General features: G+C 39.9%; 1 protein-coding gene across 4 annotated transcripts in view; it reads left to right on the top strand.

Annotated features, from left to right (window-relative positions):
• ASXL3 (ASXL transcriptional regulator 3) overlaps positions 1–23748 on the top strand; it is a 100861-nt gene that overhangs the window by 35239 nt on the left and 41874 nt on the right. For all 4 annotated transcript variants that reach the window (XM_083517630.1, XM_083517631.1, XM_083517632.1 and 1 more), the window contains 2 exons: positions 14232–14340; positions 15466–15577. In XM_083517630.1, the coding sequence (XP_083373756.1) occupies positions 14232–14340; positions 15466–15577 (221 nt within the window). The remainder of the gene's footprint in view (positions 1–14231; positions 14341–15465; positions 15578–23748) is intronic.

Raw genomic sequence — 23748 nt, 5'->3', positions numbered from 1 at the left:
ATTTAATCGTGGCCAATGATTTTGATAGGTCTACTCTGAGTAACACTAGCATTGAATACCACCCTAAGTAAATGTATAGGGGACACACACACACACATGAATGATACTGAATTGTGAAGATGTGACCTTAAAAGTAGCCTAGTAATATAATAGATAGAATTTTAAAAGATACTAAAACCCTACCAAATGCTAACATTTAATGCAGTGAATGGAAATGTAGATAAACACTGGGTTGGATCTTGACTTCATTACCATTGAGATAGTTCCGAAGCAATGGGAGGGAGTGTTGTTGTGAGGTGCAGGATGCGGGGCAAGATATGAAATGGGAGGCAGTTCCAAATGTCAGGGGTCCCCACACAAAATGCCCAGTTCCTAAATTGTACAGCAAAGGTCACCAGTCTTTTTTAGCCAGTGGGCACATGGGTAACAGTCACAAAATAAAACAAAATGGCTGCCACACCTAAAAGAACAGAAAGAGAGATAGGAGCACAAAATGGTGCAGGCATCCCCCGCCCTGCATTAGTGCTCCCAACAAATGGTAAATAAGGCAGCTACACCAGCCACTGAGACAATCAGAAAGAGAAGCTCTTTGCATCTCTCCTTGGTTCATAATAGAAAGCAGGGTGGGTGACCAAAATTGGAATCCAGTGAAATGTGGACATATTTCAGAGGGTTGTATACCATGTAGGAGTGGCTAAGCCAGTGGATCAGGAACTGAGCAGGGAGAGTAAGAAACAGTGCATTGTAGATTTTTGAGATGATATTTACAGAAGTTTTATGGGTAACGTAAGAGCCAGTGGTGGACACACTGTTGTCTGCAGGTGCCACATTGGTGACCCCTGTTATATGGAATGGTCCTGCTTATGAAATGCTGTCCTGCAGAGCACAGTGATCAGTTGGGTATATAAGAGGTGAGACAATCTTTTAAGCAAGGGCATTGTGTCTCGTTTCACCGCTTGAGGTGAAATAGGAAGTACCGTCCTGCCCAGCCACTGCCACCACTGCACTCCCTTTGCTTCCTTTGGAGAAGCGGTGCTAGCATTAGCACTGTTTTCCTTCCTGTGAGATCTCACTGATTTCCAGCAAGATCTCACTGAAATCTCACGACATCTCACGACATCTTGCTGGAAACTGGCGCCAATGCCAGTGCCGCTTTTCCACTGGCACCATTTCTCCACCAGCCCTGCTTCTCCGGTGGTAGAGGTGGCAGGGCAGGTGGGCCTTCTCAAGGGCTTCTGCCACCTAAGGTGGTGCCTTCACCCTGCCTTATGGTTGGGCTGGGCCTGCTTTTAGGTATTATAACAATATTTATTAATTAAAATAAACTTCAAATTGATTTTCCTAATCTGTAGATCAATCAACAGTAAAACTGATTAGTGTGGATAAACTGTGATATTTTATATATATAAACATGATCCCCCAAAATTTTTAAAGAGAATTAAGAACTAAAAGGAACAGAATTTAGCTCATTTTTAAGGTTTTAGAGGTTAAAAGCCTTCCTTTACAGAATTAACTTTAAAAATGGATGCAGAACTGCTCAGCAAAATGATATTGATATGGATCATATGCACTTCCAACTTTCAGCGTAAATGAGACACTTTAAATGCTTGTTATATTTAAAGCTTGCTACTGGGGATATTCATATTACTCCCTGAATTTTACAGCTGGTTTTCTTTCTTGCTGTGAGATCAAATTGCTTTAGCTTCTCTTTGCTTATTCTGGAGCGGGAAAGCATTGCTGTAACTTGCTGAGAACAATTTTCCTTAATTCTGTGCAGGATATTATTGGAAGCAAGTAATTTTAGATGAACTGTGTAGAAATCTCCATCTTGCATGTACAGTGAACAGTTTGACATACCTGCTGCATTATTTTAGTCTGAGCTTTTAATTTTAAAAAGTACTTGGGAAACAAAGGGGTTAGTCCAATAGGCAAAAATTAAAACATCCTTCCTTGCTGGATGATACAAGTCCTTGATTCTACACAATAATTCACTATATAGCTTATTATGCTTACTGCTTATTGGAGTGTTTGAGCATTGGATGGGGAAGATATTATTAAGGTCGTTGCATTAAGTTTAAAAGACATTGTAATATATCTGCTACTGATAAGTCAAACAAAACTTGTTGAACTGGAATATGAATTAGATACTTTACTTTCATATACATGCATACTATTCACCTGAGTTGAACTTCAGGGGCCTTGTTCATACTGTATAGCTATCCGAAAATATATGTTCCTGTATTATCATGTCATAACCTTGTATCAACATGAGTCTTTAAGATGCTACAGTAAATCAAATCTTTCTCATTGTGCTGAAACATAGCTATTGGTGTTAATGTATTGTTATGTTTTACTCCTTGGGGCTGCTACTCCTGTTTGCTTTGCTTGCCCACACCACCCATCCAGCCCTCTTGCCAAAATTACTTCCCTCCCTTAGAGTTCACCCAAAGCCTCTTTTTATCCTCCTCCTCCTCCCCTTACCCATGGGGAAGTGTAAAGGGGAAGGGCAGGGAGGAGCCAGCCTAGGGATCTGACTCCTGGAGGCAGGAGCCCCAGGGCTGGCAGCCTGAGAAGCCAGTGGAGGTGATGGGGCAGGCTGCAGCAGCCTGTTATGGCTTTCCCTCTGGGACTCACCTGGGCTGCCCATCCACCAAGTCTTGTCACTCTGTAGTTTGCAGTGCCACCTGTCTGTGGTCAAGCAAAGTGCAGCGTGACAGCATTCTTGCATTTTTATGTGTGTAGAACGACAAAGGATCGTAAATGGATCATTAAGGTGATAGTCAACTAATTCCTGCTCAGGTGAGACCCATTTAAGTTACTTAAGCCCAGTGATTTCAACTCTTGAGTATGATGAACACTGGATACCCAGGGCTGCAGTCCTGTCAGCTTCATTTAACTCAATGAGACCCTGTGATGAGTAGCCACTGTATAGGGTTGCATTGTTCAGCTTTGCAGGCAATAAGAAATATTACTAGCTCAAAGTTCGTTGCCTGCCTATCTATGTATGTGTCTAAGGGGAGCCCAGCATGTTTTAAGGGTTTTTTTTGGGGGGGGGTGTTGCTTAAAATATATTTCTGTAGTATTACAAGTTTGGGTTAATCTCAGGAAGTATTTGTGCTGCTTGAATATTTTTAGTTTCATGTAAAGAAGGGCCAGCTGCTTTCAGTGTGAACTAATGAATGGGCTCACAAGTCAGTGAAGCACCCAGTGACATGAGCATAGCCGAATAAGGTGTGGCAAGGTGTGTAGATTAAATTGGAAAGCATTGTGGATTATATGCCTGGGTAAACAGAAAATTTGGCTAAAAACTCTGAATGAGCCCTCCTGAAATGAATCCAAGGTTTTCTGATCTTTGAAAGCCCTAAGATGTTTACATGGTGTTTAAAAAATGAAACAGTAGAGGCACAGCCACACAAGTCTCTCAACACGGCAACATAGAGATGTTCCCTGTACAAAGGCTGACCATTGGTCTATCTAGTTGACCATTACTGCAGTGCTGACTGGCAAGCAGCTCTCCAGAACTTCAAACAGGAGTCTTTGCCAGGCATTCCTAGAGATGTTAGAAATTAAACCTGGACCTTTTGCATACAGAGCACATCCTGTGCCACTGAGTCCTTCCCCATAGACTCCAAATACTCCAGACAAAAGAAACACTTTCTATTTCTCAAAGAGAGAGATTTTCCTGGGGGTTGGGGGAGGTTGAGGGAAAAGAATGAAATTTTGTAAACCGAAGGTAGAACTGAACAGCTGTTTTCTCATGGGCTGCAAAGCTGAGCAGTGTAGCAAAAGGGGATGGGGAATCTGCTTGATTTCATCTCCCGCATTTGGGCTTTCAAAACATTTGGTTTTGAAATCGGTAGAGTAACCTTCTAGATCAAAATGCTGTTTCACCAGGTAAAGCACTTATCTTAACTAATAGGATTCAGAATGATGAAAGGTTGAGGAAATTTATCTTGGCATGTTTTCTTCTGATGTTAGGAAAATGTTAAATGCCTTATCTGATTTTAATCCATACAATACAGCATACTAATAACAGGCTAGGCTGTGCAAGCAGAGTGGCTTCATTACAGGCAGTTTCAATATATCAACACTTAAAAGGGAAAAAAGCCAATGTACAATATATCCCTTCTAGGTATATTTCTCTAAGGTACTTTCTCCATCATTATGTGAGGGGCTACATACAGCTGAAATGACAGGAAGGAACAGCTGATCTTGCTTCTCACCATGCCATCAGCTGGTTCCGTTACAATATAGAAGAGATTCAGGGAGCAGTCTCAGCTTTGTCAGGGGACCAGGAGATTAGAGCTGAGATTGGAAGATGAGGACAAAATGTGTCTGTGGGCCTGTGGCAAAGATCAAGAGGAGGCAGAAGTGATTGCTATAAAGACAATGCAAGAAGCATCTCTAGTTTTGGTGACTACAGTTTCTTCAGTTTATTTTTCTGCAGTTGGTGAGCATTGAAATTTTTGGGGAGACAGAGACCTGATTTGTATGTAATGCTAAACCAAACCACGGCTTTGTGTGGATGGGCAAAGATATGGGTTCCTAGAGAGAAAATCACAGCTGCTTGCCTCTTTATCTGGTCTTGTGAGCTAAGTTGTTGTTTGCCTTCACATTACACAAGGATCCAGGCTCATGGTTTATATTGCTCCAAACAAAGGTTTGTTCTATGGCTTACCTCCCATGGTTTGTCTGGGGGAGGTGCCTGGGTTAGGACACAAAGCTAAGCCAAACCATGGCTTGGCTCACAGCAGTGTGGAAGCAACAGGACTGGAAGAGGAGAAAAGCAGCCATGATCTTATTTCCAAAAACCTGCATGTTTGCATGATCACACAAAGCATGGTTTTGGCTTTGAGTTGTGTATGAAGTGAGCTAGAATTTGTGCTGTGGGGCTGACCCTGCCATACAGGAGGATGAGTCAACCTGATTTAGGCAGCACCATGAGGAGGGAGAGGTGAAGTGGTGTCTGAATGATGCAATGAGGCTTTCTAGACATCATTTGGCAAGGCATTTGGGCTCTGCTTTAGGTAGCAAAAGGTTTTGCTGGGTTGGCAATGCTGGCGGGGGCTTCCCTTAGCTCAGCCTAATGTTTTCTGAGAAAAAGGAAAGGAGATAAAATAAGGGTGCATTTGCAGTTGGGTACATGTTGCACAATCTTTTTGTGGTTTTATGTAAAAGATTAAATGCTCCCTATTACAGTTTACTCTACTGGTGCTTATTATGAAAAGTTGCTGATACAGACAAGTGCTGTTACCCGTTTTCCACAGCTTTGCTGCTGCTGCTTTTTTAACTGGTAATGTGAACAAAAGCATTTCACAAAAATACCTCTGGTACAGTGGGATTGCAGTGCAGTAACTTTTGGTATTCTAAACGTTCTGTGCAGAAACTAGTTATGCAATTAAAAATGGAGCCTTTGAAATGATAGTAGCATGGATGATTTTTAATCATTGCTTAGGAAAGTAATTTCTAATTTTGCTTATTATTAAAAAAGCAAGAAAAGATGCTTGGAAGCTACTTCAGCAGGACAAACAGTGCCTTTTACTGTTTTGCTAGCAAAGCGTTAGCCTTTGGGGACTTTTCAACTTTATTGTTCTATAAAACCTCATTTAATTTTCAAATGGCCACTGTAAAGCATTCTTTACTGTTTTTTTTTTCATGCTATGTATAATAGCAACACTTTTGACTGCCAAGAGTTTATGTTGTCAAAGGGTTCTCTGTGCTCATCTCAACAATAGTCATTTATTTTCCCTTGTTCTGTTTTTACCTTCTGGCAAAAAAGGGCTGCCATATCTTTTATAGTGCTGTTTCTGGAAACCATGCCAAACACAAATAGCATTTTGTGGAAATTATCACTTGGATCTTCCCAAAGCAGAGAATGTGAGAGGTGAATAGAATGGATGTTTTAAATATTTTAAAAATGGGCATTTCTCCAAAACCACATTTTTACTTATTCATTTATTTCTAAAGCGTATACTCTGCCTCTCAGCGTAAGTTAGCAGGGCTGGACTTTGATCCTTCAAATTTCAGTGGCGATTTGTACGAGGCCAAAATTCAGTGCTGCTCTGCCTCTCGCTTTCTCTTCTGCTCCCTTCACTATGTCATGGTTGCAAAGCCATGTGGTGCCCTCTAAGCTCGGCGCTCAGTGCTGCAGAACTGGTTGTGCTGCCCTAAATCCACCTCAATAAATTAGCATTATGTAAATTAGCTTACAACTGACCGTGTACTTGCTAATATTAAATCCAGAAGATTAAAGAGCATTGTTAGTGCAGTTTTCACAGTAGGGATTGCACTGGTTCAGTTCAGATGATTTGGAGGTCCCATCACAACAAACAATAGTTTGCTGCAGTGGTGGCTGGTAACATTTTGGTTTGGTAGGCTGCAATTTTTCACTTTGCTGTTTTCATCACAAGAGCACTCATTTAGGAAAGTGTGCCATTACAGATGTTACAGAGTGCCATTGTCTCCTCCTTTCTACCCCCCCCCAATGAATTATTCTCTGCACTTCTATGGACAGGTAAAGAGTTTTCATGAGAGAGGGCCCAAGTATGATTTTCAGACAAGATTGATTCCATACCTCTTGTTTAGTAATTAAGCCACACCATATGACTTAAGTTTTTTGAATCCATCTGTTGCCCAAAAAACTAAAGACACAAAACTTTTAAAAAGTGATGAAAACTTGCTTCCACTTGCATAGTTTTCTTCTCTCCCAAAAGCAATTTAACTATTCATTATTCAAAATACTTCTGTTTCTTTTCCTTTTTTTAAGTATTCCACCCCATCCAAAAAAGATTGTTTAATTTGAGCCATGGCACATCAGAGCACATCAAAACATATTTGAAATGCATGGCTCAGTGAAGTTAATGATCTCTGTCCATGTGGAGAGTTAATATCTTCCAGGTGTGGATAAGGATGTGGAGTCACATTCCGATAGGCATAGAGCCCAAACATTTCATTGTGGAACTTCCCTGAGAAACTCACAAAAGAGCAAGGAAGAAATAATTGTGACATCATTTTCCAACATTCAAGATATATTACCCACTAGAGGTAACAGCTCTCTGAAAAGCTAGTCATGGGTTCAACCAAAAATTCCAGCTTGACTCCAAAAAAGGTAACCAACTAATCCGAGGCTGAAACTGAGGCAAGGGACAATGGCTGTCTGTGCAAAGCTCCAAATAAGCCGTGGGAGGCAGGCAGTCTGACCTTAAATAAAGAAGCTCTGCCACCCACCTAATGGACCAAAAGGCTCCATGTAACGGGGGGTGCTAATGTGTTCCCTGTCAAGTGGCCATTCCAATTTTAGAAGGGCCTTTGGTCTAGTCCAGCAGGTCTCTTCTTATGCCCTTGGCAAAATTCATCACCCCTTTCTGCCCTGATCATGAGGCAGCAGGAGTTTCAATAGTAGCACATCTGCCATGCCAGTCCCCCCAACGCCACTTATGATCACTCTGTAAAGAGAGGTTATTATTGTATGGAGGTGATATATAGCCACAAATGTAAAAGCACTATTATTCAGAAAGCCAGTTGGAATTATGCCTTGCTAGGGATTTTCAAAAAAATCCAGGTAGCTTATCCAGTCCCTGCTTTGTTTAAATATCATTTACTGTGATGATTTTTGACCCATACAAACTGTAAATAACCACACATATATATTAAAAATAATAATAAGGAATCCAAACACTGTATGGAGTACAGTGTCTTCCTGCTTACAATTATCTTACAGAATATTTGCTATGGTGTGAACTACCCGCTCCTTCAGTTGTGAGCATAAATCAGCCCTGAAAGATTTCTGGGGGCTGGCAGAACCATCCCAGAGGACCCCTTTATTTTACACTTTAATCGTAATGGTAATACTAAAGTTAGCGTGTTTATGTGTATATTTAGCAAAGTACACAATCAGCATACATTTTTGTGTCTACAGATGTGCACACAGCCTTTCCTCCTGCTGCTTGCTATACATAGTCATTCCTGACCAACTAGTAAACTGTATTTCTCAGGAATTTTTAGGATTATAAAAATATTTTAGTTTTGATAGATTTTAACATTAATTTTATTTTAAAAGAACTTGAAAGCCCTTCTTTTTGCATCATATGTAAGTAGATGCCTTTGTTAGAAAATGATAAGCATTCAGTGATTTCGTGAACCAGGAGCTGTTCTTAGAGAACAATCCTATGCATATTTACTTGGGAGTGAGTCCCACTGCGTTCTTTGTGTCATTAGCATGTGTTTAGGATTGTACTCTAAGCCCTGTAAGTGATCTCTTGTGTACAGAGAGCTGAGGAGCATTATTTGTATTGCACAGGACAGTGCCATTTCTGGAAAGCTGTGTATTCAGTGCAGTTGTAGAAGACTTTAATCTGCTGATAATTTTTAAAACAAGGTGTTGGGTACACCGCTAAGCACCCATTAGGATAAAGAAGGATGCTGTAATTAAAAGTACTACAGCACCCTTGAACAAAATTCTGCCCTGCTTTCCTTACAGTGTTTTTCATTGTGTAACCCATATAAATAAGTTCTGTTTGTACTGATTTCCTTTCCTTCAGTTCTTTTATATTTTCTTTTTTTAAAAAAAATGCAGTGTAACTGAATTCAGGAAGCCTAGTTCCCGCCCTGCTCTGTTTTGATTACCTTAATCAGCTCCTGCTGCACAGCCCAGCAGAGGGAGCTCAAAGGCACCAGATGCTAAAGGCTTTTTTCCCTGCAAGGGAGCATGAACAAAAGCTTGAAACGAATAGTGCATTTATTTGTAGGAACCCGGCATGCAGACCATTTAAAAGGAAGAGAGTTCAGAATTGAAATAGGTTTTGAAATTGAAATAGGTTTTGATTGCGGCAGATAAGTTGATGACTTATTTAGAATTAGGAAGGAAATCTGAAATATTGTCGAACTAGATTTTTGTTTTTTGCTTTGTTTTCTTCCATGTTTTGCATCTGGTGGGGTTCTGGCAACTGTTCTTCATTATAGAAAGTAAGTTTGTATTAATAGCTTCTTGGATGCATTTTTGTTTTAATTTTTGTGTGTGTGAACAACACATTTACACAGTTCTGGTAGAAGTCCTTAAAATATATATGTGGGTCACCTGGCATTGGATAATGGATTTGATAAATGCAGTGAAGTGTGCTAAACAGTATTTTTATGCAGAACTATGCAGTAGAAATATATAAGGTTGTGTGTGTGTGTGCGCGCGCGCGTGTGTGTGTGCGCGTGCATGCTGGGGGAGGGGGAAATTTGCCAAATATAGGCTGAGACATTGCTCATGGAATATGCCGTCATCTTATTCAGGCTGATCCCCCACTCCCTCAGCAGCTTCCACATCCCACATTCTTCAGGACAGTCATCCACACTCCAGAGAGGATCTTTGAGGAGCATAGTGGCTGCATTGAAAAGAGGGGGTGGTGATATTTTCTTATATGGATTTCATTTTTACCTTATTTGTTTACATAATTCATATACCATGCTTTCACATATATTTCTTTTCCCAGGGAAGTTAACATGGGAGTAAGAAACAAAATGTAGTAGTAGTGGTGGTAGTAGTAATTAACAGTAATAATAATACTAATACAGTGGTATCTCGGGTTACATACGCTTCAGGTTACATACACTTCAGGTTACAGACTCCACTAACCCAGAAATAGTACCTTGGGTTAAGAACTTTGCTTCAGGATGAGAACAGAAATTGTGTAGCAGAGGCACGGCGGCAGCGGGAGGCCCCATTAGCTAAAGTGGTGCTTCAGGTTAAGAACAGTTTAGGTTAAGAATGGGCCTCCAGAATGAATTAAGTTCTTAATCCGAGGTACCACTATACAGTCGTGCTTTGTAAATCAAACAGAATCCGTTCCGGAAGTCCATTTGACTTCCAAAACATTTGGAAACCAAACACAGCTCCTGCAGCCAATCAGAAGCCGCGGAAGCTGTGCCAGATGTTCAGCTTCTGAAAATCGTTTGAAAACCAGAACACTCACTTCCAGTTTTCGATCGTTTGGGAGCCGAAACATACGAGTTCCAAGGCGTTGGGCAACCAAGGTACGACTGTACAAAGCTTGCAACTAACATGGCAAATTAAAAACAATAAACTTAAAACAGCAACAGCCAATTTTAAATAGGTGATGAAATCAGACTGCTCTTAAAGAATGCTCACATGAGCAGATTCTAAAACTTGGGAAAACAAAAATGTTTTGCCTGGCATCTAAATGATACTACCAAGATCTATAGGTAGATCTCCTTGGGGAGGTCATTCCAAAGACCAGGAACCACCACAGGAAATGCTCTTTCTAACTTTCAGCTTTGGCAGTTTCAGAACGGGTAGGCTGGTTGATATGGGAACAGATGGCCAAACAAATATCCAAGTTCTAAGCCATGTAAGATGTTGAAATTGCACAAGTTAAAATTACATAAAATGCAACCAATTTCAATATCTAATTTATATAATCAGAAGGTTCAAGGTTGAAGTAGTAGCTCTTGGATATTAAAGAGGGTCTTACCATATATTTCTGTTTACCAAAGCTTTCTGTACCATACCTTGCTGCCCCTGTAGGCAATGCCGTGATTATTTGATGTGCAGAGTATCAGGAATTCATAATCAATGCCAACTTACAGGAGCTGAAGAACCGGGTATTTTTTTGCCATTGGTGAGGCTTCTATTTCATGTTAACAAGCCTTAATCAACAGCTGCTCATGAAAACAAGGACTTGGTTCCCCACTTTAGTTTTTAGGTAGTGTTGTTTGCCATGGCAGAGCATCATCAACTCTTTGGATTTGTGTTGCTCTTTACACTCTTAGATTTTGCTTTGCACATGCTCTGAAAGCTTTATAATAGTTCCTACTAGAGCTCTTCCTTCTGATGGTAATAAAACATCTGCTTTTTTGCAAGATATCATTTATATGGAGAAGAAAATGCATAGTTCTTAAGTCATCATATCAAGTTAACGATTGTGAAAGATTGCAGACCTGTTTTCTGTTCATAATTTTATATTAATTTCTAATTTTTTATAGATGAGCATATTGGTACTGATGAGACATATCTTGCTATGTCCATTCACTTTACTTTGTTTTGTCTGACCAGAAAAATATATCTTTTAACTATTAATCTAGTAAGGGTGGTAATGCAGTCCAGACATCTTCCTGCAGCTGCTGTTCCAAACTGCTTATTAACCTCAAGTTGGGGTCTGTTTAATGTTCTCAGTGGAAAAATGGGAAAGCAGTGCTAAAGCAATAGAAAGATGAAGCAGGGAAATGGGTTCATATACTGTCCAAAGAGATTATGGCAACATTGAGCTTCTGGAAAGAGCAGGGATGAGGAACCTGTGGCCCAGGACTATGACTTTCACCATCCCCAAACATGGATGATGGTGGCTGTGGATTATGGAGTTCAGTAACAAATTCTTCACCCTTGAGATAAGGGTAAAGGTAAAGGGACACCTGACCATTAGGTCCAGTCGTGACCAACTCTGGGGTTGCGGCGCTCATCTTGCTTTATTGGCCAAGAGAGCCGGCGTACAGCCAGGTCATGTGGCCAGCATGACTAAGCTGCTTCTGGGGAACCAGAGCAGCGCACGGAAACGCCGTTTACCTTCCCTGCTGGAGCAGAACCTAGTTATCTACTTGCACTTTGATGTGCTTTCGAACTGCTAAGTTGGCAGGAGCAGGGACCGAGCAACGGGAGCTCACCCCGTCGTGGGGATTCAAACTGCCGACAGAGCCCTAGGCTCTGTGGTTTAACCCACAGCGCCTCCCTCGTCCAAACATGGATGATGGTGGCTGTGGATTATGGAGTTCAGTAACAAATTCTTCATCCTTGGGATAGATCTGCATAAAAAGCCAAAATAACGAACCTTTCTGGATCAAAGGCCCATCTAGTCAATCATTCTGTTCTGACAATGAAGGATGGGAAGCAACACAGCACTTTATCCCAATATTCTCCCCAGCAAGTGGTATTTGCAGGCATATTGTCTCTGATTCTGGAGCCATCATGCCTAGTAGCCATTGATAGCCGTACCCTTCATGAAGGAAAAATGCAATCTTCAATGCTGTTGAGACAATCAAAACTATATATTTCATTCAATTTCCCTTGTACTATGACAGCATTTGATTCATTTCCAAGAATCTGACTTCATGACTACCAGCTCCCTTTGAGATTATATATGTATGAGAGAGGGAACGGAGAGCGGGAGAGAGTATATATAGGGCTGCTAAATACTACATGTAATTGCATGTCAGATACTCCATGAAGAACATTCTGAAGGAAGTCATGTGTTATTCTGCGTTTTGCTACCCTTAAACAATGAACTTGTTAGTGCATCTTTCTTATGGATACTATATTAATAATCTGATTTGATAACTAGTGTTATTTGAGTTCATAAATATTATTCAAGGGTTATTTGAGGTCAGATATGTTCTTCAAGTGTTTTTCCCCTTGAAAAGCCAAATTTATTTGTTACAAATGAATTTTAAAGATGTTTCACATAATATCTTGCATGAGGAGTTCAGTGGTCTATAATGGAAATTGCATATGCTTGCCAAAAGAAATATATGTTCCACTGAGTTGCACACCATGAATGCTGTGAATCAATAAATAATCATAAATGCAAGGAATGTTGAACTTAGACTGGGGAGACCTAGGCACTAATACCCACTTACCTTGAAACTCGTCAGGTAACCTTGGACCAGTCTCCATCTCTCAGGCTAACCATCTCCCAGAATGGTTGCAAAGATGGAATTAGATAATAGTCTGTGTATGCCAAGCTAATATTTTTGAAGGAAATGCAAGGTACAAATATGATAACTAAAAAGCTGGGGATCACAGAAATTGCTTTGTAGTGATTCCTGATAAAATTATCTATCTTAACACTCGCTCATGCATGTTTGAATAAACAGTATTTTATTTATTCATGTGTTTATTAAAAAGACTTATATCCTGCCTTTTGGATTGAAAAGGACGTACAAAGCAGCTCAGAAACCAAAATACCTATTAAAAACACATTATGCAAAACAACCAACCATTAGCTAATTTTATTAAATTAAGCAGCAGTAATTCTATTTTAACTCAATAGAAGAAGCAGTGTGTACAAGCCCGTTGAACAATATTGTCTAACAGCAATATTGAGTTCTGATTAACACTTTATCAGTACACAACAATGATTCAAAATGACAAAAGACTTGTAATTGACATGTCTGTTTATTGAATGAAACTATTACCTTGATTTAACTGCATTCATTATATATTGGTATTTGCATTATTTAATTAGAACTTACATGAAGAAAAACAGTTGAAATCCTATGTTTAATTAAATGTGAATGACTACAGTCATAATGGATAGAAATGGAGTGCTGCAAATTAATTGTTCTCTTTCCACAAATATTTTTCTCAAATTATCTACATATTGGGGAGGCGAGTAGTTTTCCTGAAGAGTATACAGGGCATTATGCTTCGTTATATATTCTTGTCCAGATTTCATGACTGGAAATCTTTTGACTTCTCCTGCACTTACAAATGTCCTTAAGATTCATTTGTGTCTTATACTATGTGATCATAGAAACATAGAATCATAGAACTGTAGAGCTTTGTCAGCCTGGCCTGCCTCTTGAGCAGCAATTGATCCTCAAGACTTTATCTGGAAGTAAATTCCCTTGAAATCAAAGGAACCTTATTGCCAGCAAGTATACTTGGGAAAGTTGCCCATCACACAAAAAGCTTCAGATTACTGTAACGTTGTCTAAAGCGTACAAGACATGCATGTTTGCATTGGCTGTGTTAAGGAAATGCTGTTCATACTTGTTCATAGCTCACACTTGCAATGCTAAATGTGTTCTTCCCGGGGTATTTGCTATTCTTTTGTTGCTTTTCCATCCTATGGGATGCAGCTGCCCTTGAACATGGTTCTGTTTTGATCATTCATGTGCAAAGCCACATTGTCTGTAACATTCTAAAAATGAGGCTTCATGGTGTTATTTGCAAAGTAATTTCACATAAATATTTGGACTGTAGTTCTTTTTAAATGTAGAGCTGTTTACTGCGTGAAAATAGCATAATTATAATTTGCCTGAAGCTGAAGGGACAGATGCATATGATTAAGTCTCAACTGGCCTGTTATTGTAATGTAGATGTTTTCAGGGTTGGGAGGTTTTTTTGTTTTTTTAAGGGAAGGATGGGTTTAGAAAAAATAAAAAGAGGGAAGAGTGTTACACGAAACAGTCCATTGCAGCCTGCTTTATTTTTCCCCATTTTTGTTTTTCAGTGGCACTTCTCCATTAGCTTGTCTGAATGCAATGCTTCATACTAACACTCGTGTAGGTGATGGGACATTCTTCAAAATTCCTGGCAAGGCAGGACTCTACGCACTCAAAGTAAGTTGCATTTTTAACGATGAAAGTACCCAAAGCCATGAAGACCATTTTATGTAAATCTTAGTGAAATGCAAAAGTAAACCAGTTGAATTTGGGAAGGCTGTATGAAGAAAAGATCTGATAGTTCTTTCTAGCTCTGTTCAAATGTCATTTAAAGCTACTTACACTTCAGTTAAATGCTGGCTGTTCTGATAACAAAAGTATATGAGTTCCTGAATTTCTCTCTTATGTGCTTAGCTGGGTTAAAATACTACCTTCTCAAAGCTTAGAAAACTTATTTTGTTTTATATACACTAACCTCAAAAGGATGATTGATGTTCTTAAGACATATTGGACTTGCGTTTAAAAGAAGAATATTTGCCAATGTTGTATTTAGGGAGCTTTCACATATTACATTTTACAATCCTGCACTTCCTAAGGAACTGAGATTGTAAAGCCATGGTTCAAATAATGACTTTATGCAGACTGAATAGAATTCCTTTCTGAGATCCTTAATCAAATTCATTTATTTGATAACTGGTGTGTGAAAGAGTAAAGAGGGGTGTGGGCAAAGGGGGGGGAGATAATGAGTTTTATGGAGCAGGTTTCCTTTACAATTTTTAATGTAAATTTATAAATTCTGAAATTGATACAATGGGACATAGACGTGCAGCAATCAATATGGAATTCATCATGCTTTTTCTGTGAATTAAAAATATGTTCTTTTTTGATACAAGGTAACAGAATTCAAAGGTAGTTTTAAAAAAATATCCATTCTTGCTATATTTAGATTTGTTTACAGTCTAGGCAAGGCTTTTCTTTCCTGTGACTTCCAAGTTGTTGTGGAATTCAGGCAATGGCCAATGGCAAAAGAGGAACTTAAGAAGGATATGAGGATTTTCTGTGGCTGGAATTTTTAAACAAGCTTGTTTCTGCTGCCTACACACAAAGATGTGAAGTAATCAGCATTTTTATGTATAAAGTTTCCAGATGAATATACATTGTGACTTGGCAGAGCGGTTCTTTCTGATTTTCAGATTGTCAGCAATCATATTTTACTTATGTAAGAGAGATTTACAGAAATAAGATGCAGATTCATTTTTGAAATGTGTCAAACAACACCATCACATGTTTCTTCATATACAGAAGGAAGACTCTACATGCCAAGCAGATGGGACATTGGATTTAAGTTGTGAATCTGAGTTGGATGGCACTGAAATGGCTGAAACAAACAATAGCAATGGAGAAGAAAATGGAGGTAGCTATTTTGGTTGTTGTCTTACTGGAGTGCTTATGTGCTGGTTTAATTTTGTGTAATTGTTTGGGTTCATTTGCCATATTTTGCAGTTGCAATAATTATTAAAGTAGGGGATAATGACCAAGATGTGTGTTTATGTGTGTGTTTTACAAATAAGAATATCCTGATACAATTATTGGCAAGGATTTGGAAATGATGACATATAAAAATAAGCTTCATGCTTCAGGCCCATCTTTTTGACAGCATGTTATTAAATTTCTCTTTGCAAATAAGATGTCACTTTCGTTTTCTACCATTTCCAGGATGCTAGGAAACACCTACAGTTTTCAAAAGATGCTTGCCTATAAGATATTAAAGATGGGGAATTCAAACTACCACATTCATCATTCTGGATGGAACTCCATTGCTTTATTTGCATTTTAACCCTGATTTCTTAAAATGTAGAAGTTCCCAGCTCCCTATGCCTTCAGGGATCTGGAAACACTTCTAAATCGCTCAACATTGTATGCCTTTTAGAAACTTCAGTATATAGTTGTATATAAATAGCTCTAATAAATAATAATAATTTTAATTACTTAGTGCAATATTTATCAGAAATTTACTGAAACAATAATTTAAGCACTTTCCTTTCCTACTAGCATGCACTTCATTAATTCTGTTTTATAGGAGAGACTGGGAAATATTTGGGTGCTTACATTATTCACTAGGTGTTGCATTTAATGAGGAAATTTTGCAGAGGAAGTAGTTTTGATAATATATAAACTGGAAATGAGAATCTACAGTAAGTGGAGCACCCATACACATTGTGTGTGTGTGTGTGTGTGTGTGTGTGTGTGTAAACCAGGGCTAGCAAATCTTTGGCTCTTCAGAAGTTGCTTGTGAAGGAGCAAAACTGCTCCCCATTTTGTGTTCTGTCTGGTTGTATAGCTTTGGTTGCAAAATTATTGCCTTTTGCTTTAGGGGCTCTCATGCAGAAGAATCAGAAGTCCGTGGGTAGAAATTTGCACAGGAGGGTCAATGGTTCATTGAAGAAACTTGGCAATAAGGGGGAAAGTGCTGAAATGCTTTAAGAGAACTGGAAAATGTAGCTGGGTACTGTGGCAAGAACCTTGAGAAAACTACAAGGGGGGTCCAGAAGCTAAACCAGGGGATGCAGATTTATAAGTATTGGTTTCATTAGGGAATCTGCATAGAAAGGTATAGTCGGATGGATTCATCCCCCCCCTTTTATTTGCTCATGTGGGCAATAACTACTCAAATTGTATAATTAGCTGTATTCCAAAATCATTTTCACAAAAACTGTTTAACTTACTGTCTTTCTAAAATCTTAAGTAAAAGCATAGTTTTCTTTTGGGGGCGGGGGGGGGGGGCAGAGATACCTTGTTATACACCCCATGCCTATGTGTCATACTACTATACCCAGTAAAGGGAGTAGGCTGGACTAATTAAAGTCCAGAAGGTTAAACAGCTGCTTAGTGGAATCAACCCAAAAAAAATCAGGATATTAACCTGATGGCAATGTTGACAGCAACAAGAAGGAAATGTAGGCTTGGCCAGTTTACTTCCCTCACTTCCCTCTCACAGTGTAGGATGCAACCTATGGTGCATCAGCCCCAGCTAGCATGGCCGATGGTCAAAGGTGATGGGAGCTGCAGTCCAGCAACATCTGCAGGGTCACAGGTTACTCCATCACTGGTGTAAATTGATAAATTGTTGTCACCAACTTTCTGCATCTTCCAGCATCCTGCATCTTTTTTGACACCAGCAGTGGGTAAATGGGGAGCAGAAAATGTGAATGGTTAGATAAAAGAATTTCAGTGCAATGTTGTAAACAATTTGTAAAACTCATGAAAGAACCCCCTCCCTTACTTTTCTGTGCCAGTTTGATGAAACTTTGTATATATATATGAAGAGGAACTATGAATCATTTATATATTATTCCAGACTTCAGTCTAATTAAATATATTTAGTTCTAGATTCAGGTAAGTAGCCGTGTTGCTCTGATGCAGTCGAAATACACACACACACACACACACACACACACACACACACACACTGTCCAGTAGCACCTTAGAAACCAACTAAGTTTGTTCTTGGTATAAGCTTTCGTGTGCATGCACACTTCTTCAGATAGAAACTTGCACAGGTATCTGAAGAAGTGTGCATGCACACTTTGTTTTGATTGTGTATCTTGTGGTTTTAAATTTTGATTTTATTCTGTGAACTGCCCTGAGACCTCCAGGTATGAGGCGGTATATAAATTAAATCAATCAATCAATCAATTAGTCAGTTCTTTCAGAAATGGGGGTCCATGGCTTGGCTTTTGAAAAATAGGGGATTCGCAGTACTTAATCTAATTGGGAGCCACTGCTGTACACAAAATAATCCTTTTTTGAAATGTAGAGCACTTTCAAAAGCAGTGCTACTATGATAATAGCATGGCTGGGTCTGATGTTTTAGGTGTGTGGGGAGCAAGTGGAGGAAAATCCCACTTAAGTATGCCCCTAACCTGAGGCTTGCCAGGAGTAGTTCTTTGGATTCCAGTGGCAGCATGCAAGTCGCTGTGAATGATGGCCAGAAGTCCCCATTGATAAACACGTTGTGTCAGAGTGTGGTGCTCCCTCCAGATGTTGTTGGGCTCCAGCTCCTATCAGCCCCAACCAGTATGACCAGTGGTTGGGGATGGTGGGAAGTGGAGTCCAACAATATCCGTGTGCTAGCAAATGTCAGGGAAGGATGACACCACTCCTTTCATGCCCAGCAGTGCCTCCCTTTCCAGTACAATTTTTTACCATTTATAATAAAGGTCCATTACTAAGATTCAAACTTGAAGTGAGTACGTAGGTTATCTGCTATCTTGCTCATTTTAAAATCCACTGTTATTTTTTCCTGCTACAGAAGTATTGTTCTGCTGCATTGGTTTCTTTTAATGTAACCATGTCATCTTAAAGATATATCCATATTATTTTTCCCAAAGGGGCACTTGAATGTTGTTAATTAAGCTGTTAGCAGCTTCTACAGAACAGCTACATAGTTTGTTTAAAGCCTCTTGTTGGTCCCAGGTGCATACATCTGTTTGACTGTAGTACAGTTTAGCTCCCTGATTGCTTTCTCTTTCTCTTTTAAAAAGAGCCAAGCTGAGTGGCGGGAGAAAAAGTGTTCTGATTTTGCAGGTTAAGCTCTAGAGATCAGAGTGATTTAGATGATTATTTGGTGTATGTGTGTTGACAGTGCATGACCATTTATGTCAATGCGTATATAGATTTGTGTCACCCAAAGCAAAAGTATTGAGTTTATAAGATATTTTAAGAGGTTTATATTTGCATTCTGTTCCTATGGGTGCATTTTGTATCATCCAGGCTGCAGCCCTCAGCACGCTTATCTGGGAGTAAGCCCCATTCAACTCAGTGGAACTTACTTCTGAGTAGATATGTGTAGGATTGCATTATTATTTTGTTGGGAATATTGGTATGTTTTTTCAGCTTTAGATAAGGCAGAAGAATAGGAAATAAATGTTAATATCTGCTTGGTAACACAACCACTTGTGGGCAATTTCCCTCCTCTTACAACAATGAAGGAAAAAGCATCTTCCCATCTTATTCAAATCTACTTGGTTTGAAATTGAAAACAAGTGTACTGTTAAATTTATTTTTAGAGGATGGAAGAATGGAATGGTTCAAGCTTTCTTCTATACATCACCCGGAATTTGCATATTCATTTGAAGCTGGCACCTCCATGTTTTCTCTCAAGTTTTCGTCTTCTTTTTTATTATTGGCAGCCTTTTGTGAGCATATGAGAAAGAGCTTGGCTGAGACTATGTTGGAGGAAGATTAGAACATGTTTTGCTTTACTGCATTCTCATATATTTTTAGTTACAACCCTTTTGTCTGTCTTTATAAATCTTCCAATAATACTAGCTGCTTCTGATGTTAGAACGGTTATTGATATAAATCGCATTTCAGACTACTTAAAAAACACACCAACCACTGTAAAACCTAGAAATATATATATTAGTTATTAATTTTTGTCTAGAAAAAGCATTATGTATATTACAAGTTTTTTATTTTTACATTTTGGTCACAGTTGACAAAAACTCAGTACAGGCGACTCTCAAATTATGCGGGGGTTACATTCCGGAGATACCACGTGAAGCCAAAATAATGTACAATGGTACCTCGGATTAAGTACTTAATTCGTTCCGGAGGTCCGTTCTTAACCTGAAACTGTTCTTAACCTGAGGTACCACTTTAGCTAATGGGGCCTCCTGCTGCTGCCGCTGCGCCGCCGGAGCACAATTTCTGTTCTCATCCTGAAGCAAAGTTCTTAACCTGAAGCACTATTTCTGGGTTAGCGGAGGCTGTAACCTGAAGGTATGTAACCTGAAGCGTATGTAACCCGAGGTACCACTGTATTGAGTTCAATGGCGGGTGGGATTGCCAATGTCTTTATCCCTGGACACCTGCCCCTTTTCTGCCCCCTTTTAATTTTAAAAAAGTTTTTTTGCCAAGTGCGTAAATCTGAATGAGCACAAGTTAAATGTGTGTAAGTTACCTACACATCTTTTGCTTTACCTCAGTGTGGGTATGGGAGGGTGCTAGTTTGATTAGGGAAGTGGCACCGAATGAGCGGGCATTTAAACCCACCCCCCCTTCAAGCTATTTCACTGATTCCCCTGCTGATGGGAAAATAAAAGTACCTAGAAGTAGCCTCTGTGGAATGTTTCAGATTGAGCAAATGGCAGAGTGGGGAAGGATTAAAACACACACTCTCCCAGTGACCCTTCCCTTATCCAATGAGCTGCTTAATAAGAACATGAGAAGAACCTGATGGATTAGGCCCGTGACCCATCTGGTAAAGCATCCTATTCTCACATTGGCCCATGGGAAGCCCAAGAATTAAACAACCCTCTCCCTGCACTGTGGTCCCAAAAGAAAACACTTGTCATGAACTTTTTTAAATCCCCTAACATTACAGTAGCATTGACTCTTAGTGACTCAATGCAAGTGTAGTGCCGCCTCTCAGCAGATAGATGGTTTTCAAACTGAAATCAACATTTCTGAATGAATACTTCTTACCTCCCTTTCCTGGAACCATCCCCCTGTCCCACCATCACAACATCACCCATGGTTCTGCATTACATCCACTGCACTACTAACTAGTTTCCCTCTAACATAAAACCCATTTGAAACTGCGTTTTCAATCTCTAGTTACACTAAATGTGTGTTTTTGACCTTGTACATTGAATGTGAAACCATGGTTTACTGGGGGAGAGGAGAACAGTGAAAAGTAGAAGAGAAGAAGAAGAGTTTTGGATTTGATATCCCGCCTTTCACTCCCCTTCAGGAGTCTCAAAGCAGCTAACATTCTCCTTTCCCTTCCTCCCCCACAACAAACACTCTGTGAGGTGAGTGGGGCTGAGAGACTTCACAGAAGTGGGACTGGCCCAAGGTCACCCAGCAGCTGCATGTGGAGGAGCGGAGACGAGAACCCGGTTTCCCAGATTACGTGACTACCGCTCTTAACCACTACACCACACTGGCTCACCGTATTTCTCGCTCTATAAGATGCACCAGACCATAAGACACACCTAGTTTTTGGAGGAGGAAAGCAAGAAAAAAAATATTCTGAATCTCAGAAGCCAGAACAACAAGAGGGATCGCTGCGCAGCGAAAGCAGCAATCCCTATTGCTGTTCTGGCTTCTGGGATAGCTGTGCAGCCTGCATTCGCTCCATAAGACGCACACACATTTCTCCTTACTTTTTAAGAGGGGAAAAGTGAGTCTTATAGAGCAAAAAAATACAGTACCTAGTCCTAAGGCTGACTGCCAAGTTGAAAATCATATTTTGCCCAGAAAGGGCTTGAATCGGACCAGTGACTTGTCCTATCTGTCAAATATTCACATAAATAAAGCTGCTTAAAGTAAATACTGTAATATTCATTGTCCGTGTATAATTAAGAGAGCGTCATCTTTTTCTCTGACATGCAATCCCTATCCACTGCAAATTAGTCCAATGGTTAAATAAAATAATACATGCATTGTATACAATATTTACATGGTAGACTCAGATGACTCCTTAGAAACTATAATTGCCAGTTATGCAATTTAAAATCACTAATTGTTACAGATATTGGGTAGTTAGTTCCTTTATGTATTTGAGCAAGTAAAAATCCTTTTGTCATGGGAGAAATTAGCTACACTGGAGCTAATATATAAAAACCTCTGCAGAAACTATGAGCATTTTGTTTGCTAATTCATTTTTGACTGTCATACTGTGGGCTATGAAGCTACATGCTATGGAGTAAACTATGGTGGAATAAGTGTGATGATTCTCATAGCAAAAAACAAAACAAAACTGAAATAAATTGTCTCATAAAATGTGGGGTTTGAACAGAAAAAAATATTGCTTTGGAATCTGCTTTGACTGGGGTGTGCTGCGCCCTGCACCATTTTGAAGAAGCCCATTTCACCTTGGGACTGAAGCTGAGCCTTGTTTGGGAAATCTGAAGCTTTGTATGTCTCTGCATTGATGACTGGGGGGAAATCGTGTCCTCCCTTAAAGAGGGCACGTGTTGCGGTGAGACCTGGAAACCAATCCCCTCTTGTTGTGGGTGGGTAAGATTGGTCAGCCACAACACCCGATTGGTAGGTCCCTCAATGCTGGGTTTAATCTGGCCAATGGGGCACAGTCCATATATAGGGACCTATATATGCCCATGCACGTGACTCGGAGCTTCCTCTTTCGGCGTGTGCATTCGGAACACCCGCCCACCTCTCCCTACTTTTTGGGCTTTTGCGCTTGACCTTGCTATGCCGTCGTCTGTCTTCTGTCGTTGGGACAGGGGCACAGCAGGAATTTTCCCCATTTGTCTGATAGGCTGTAGCCATTTGGATTTCGCCTGCCACGTAGCAAATCGTCACAACTTGTAAGGTTGCGAATAGGCTCTGGTTCAGGTGATAGGGATGGGAGAACGCTTTCACCATCCCTATGTGAAGGGTATTCCGTTAAAGGATTCCAGGGACTCAAATGGTCTGGTCAACCCCTGAGGTGGGTTGTGCCCGTGCCAGAGTCCAGGGGGACATCTGGGTGGCAGACATAGTCCATTCCCGACTTTTTGCTTATGCGGGTGTTCACCCTTGGCTGACCTATGCTGGAGCCCTGGGTCAGCGCTACCTGCATGGCAGGGAGCTAGTCGAACCAGAGCCTATGTAACCAATCACTTTCTGTAATCAATAAAGGTGTGGCCTAAATTCTGCTAAAAACCAAAAACAAAATTTGAGTCAAGTGTGAATTTATTTAGGAGGGAGGTTTCTGGGTCTGAACACGCAAAAATAAAACATGTCTCTAAGTCCCCTCCACCATCTTGACAGAATTGAATGAAATCTGAGTGAGGTTGGTGTTGTCATACTTACTCGAATTTACTTGGTTCTTGTATTCTACTCTTTGGTGCCTTTCTGCCTCGGAACTTAGCAGTAACTATCAGTCAATTTAGACATAATGGTAGCAGTTATATGCTGTTTTGTTACGCCTTGTGCCAGCTCTAAGGGAAGGCTGTAATGTTTACAAGTTGCTTACTTGAAATAGGTTCCAATCCTGCAGAGACTTTCCGTGTCAATGGCAAACAAAAATGTGTGATAGTAATGTGAATACAAAATGAAATGATTCATGTGGCAAGGAACTTGTAAATGTTACAGGTCATGTATGCAGCCATCATGTAGCATGCATTAACATTTTTAACAGCCAGACCTTTATGTGGAGATTGGTTGAAATATTAGAATCAGGTCACAGTTTTTGTGTGTGTATTTATTTGTTTTAAAAAAACACCACCTTGTTACCTTCTCTTTTTTTGCCACATATTTGTAGCCCTGGTGACTGTAGGACATCTTTGCAGCTACCATTTTTTCCCCAACTGGCAGAAGGTAGAATGAAAACACTGCATTTCCTCTGCCTGGCTTCAGAATGATACTGCAGGCCCTTCCAGTCTGGCATTTTATTCTGCCACGTGTTCTTGACACAATAATAGTGCGTGGATTTATTCTGCTCTATTAATTGTTGCCAACAAAGGTCCATATAGTTAAAGCCATGGTTTTCCCAGTAGTGATGTATGGAAGTGAGAACTGGACCATAAAGAAAGCTGATCACCGTAGAATTGATGCTTTTGAATTATGGTG

Source organism: Podarcis liolepis, assembly GCF_965112155.1.
Source record: "Podarcis liolepis genome assembly, chromosome: 8".
Taxonomy (NCBI): Eukaryota; Metazoa; Chordata; class Lepidosauria; order Squamata; family Lacertidae; genus Podarcis; species Podarcis liolepis.
This window is presented reverse-complemented; position numbering and strand designations above follow the sequence as displayed.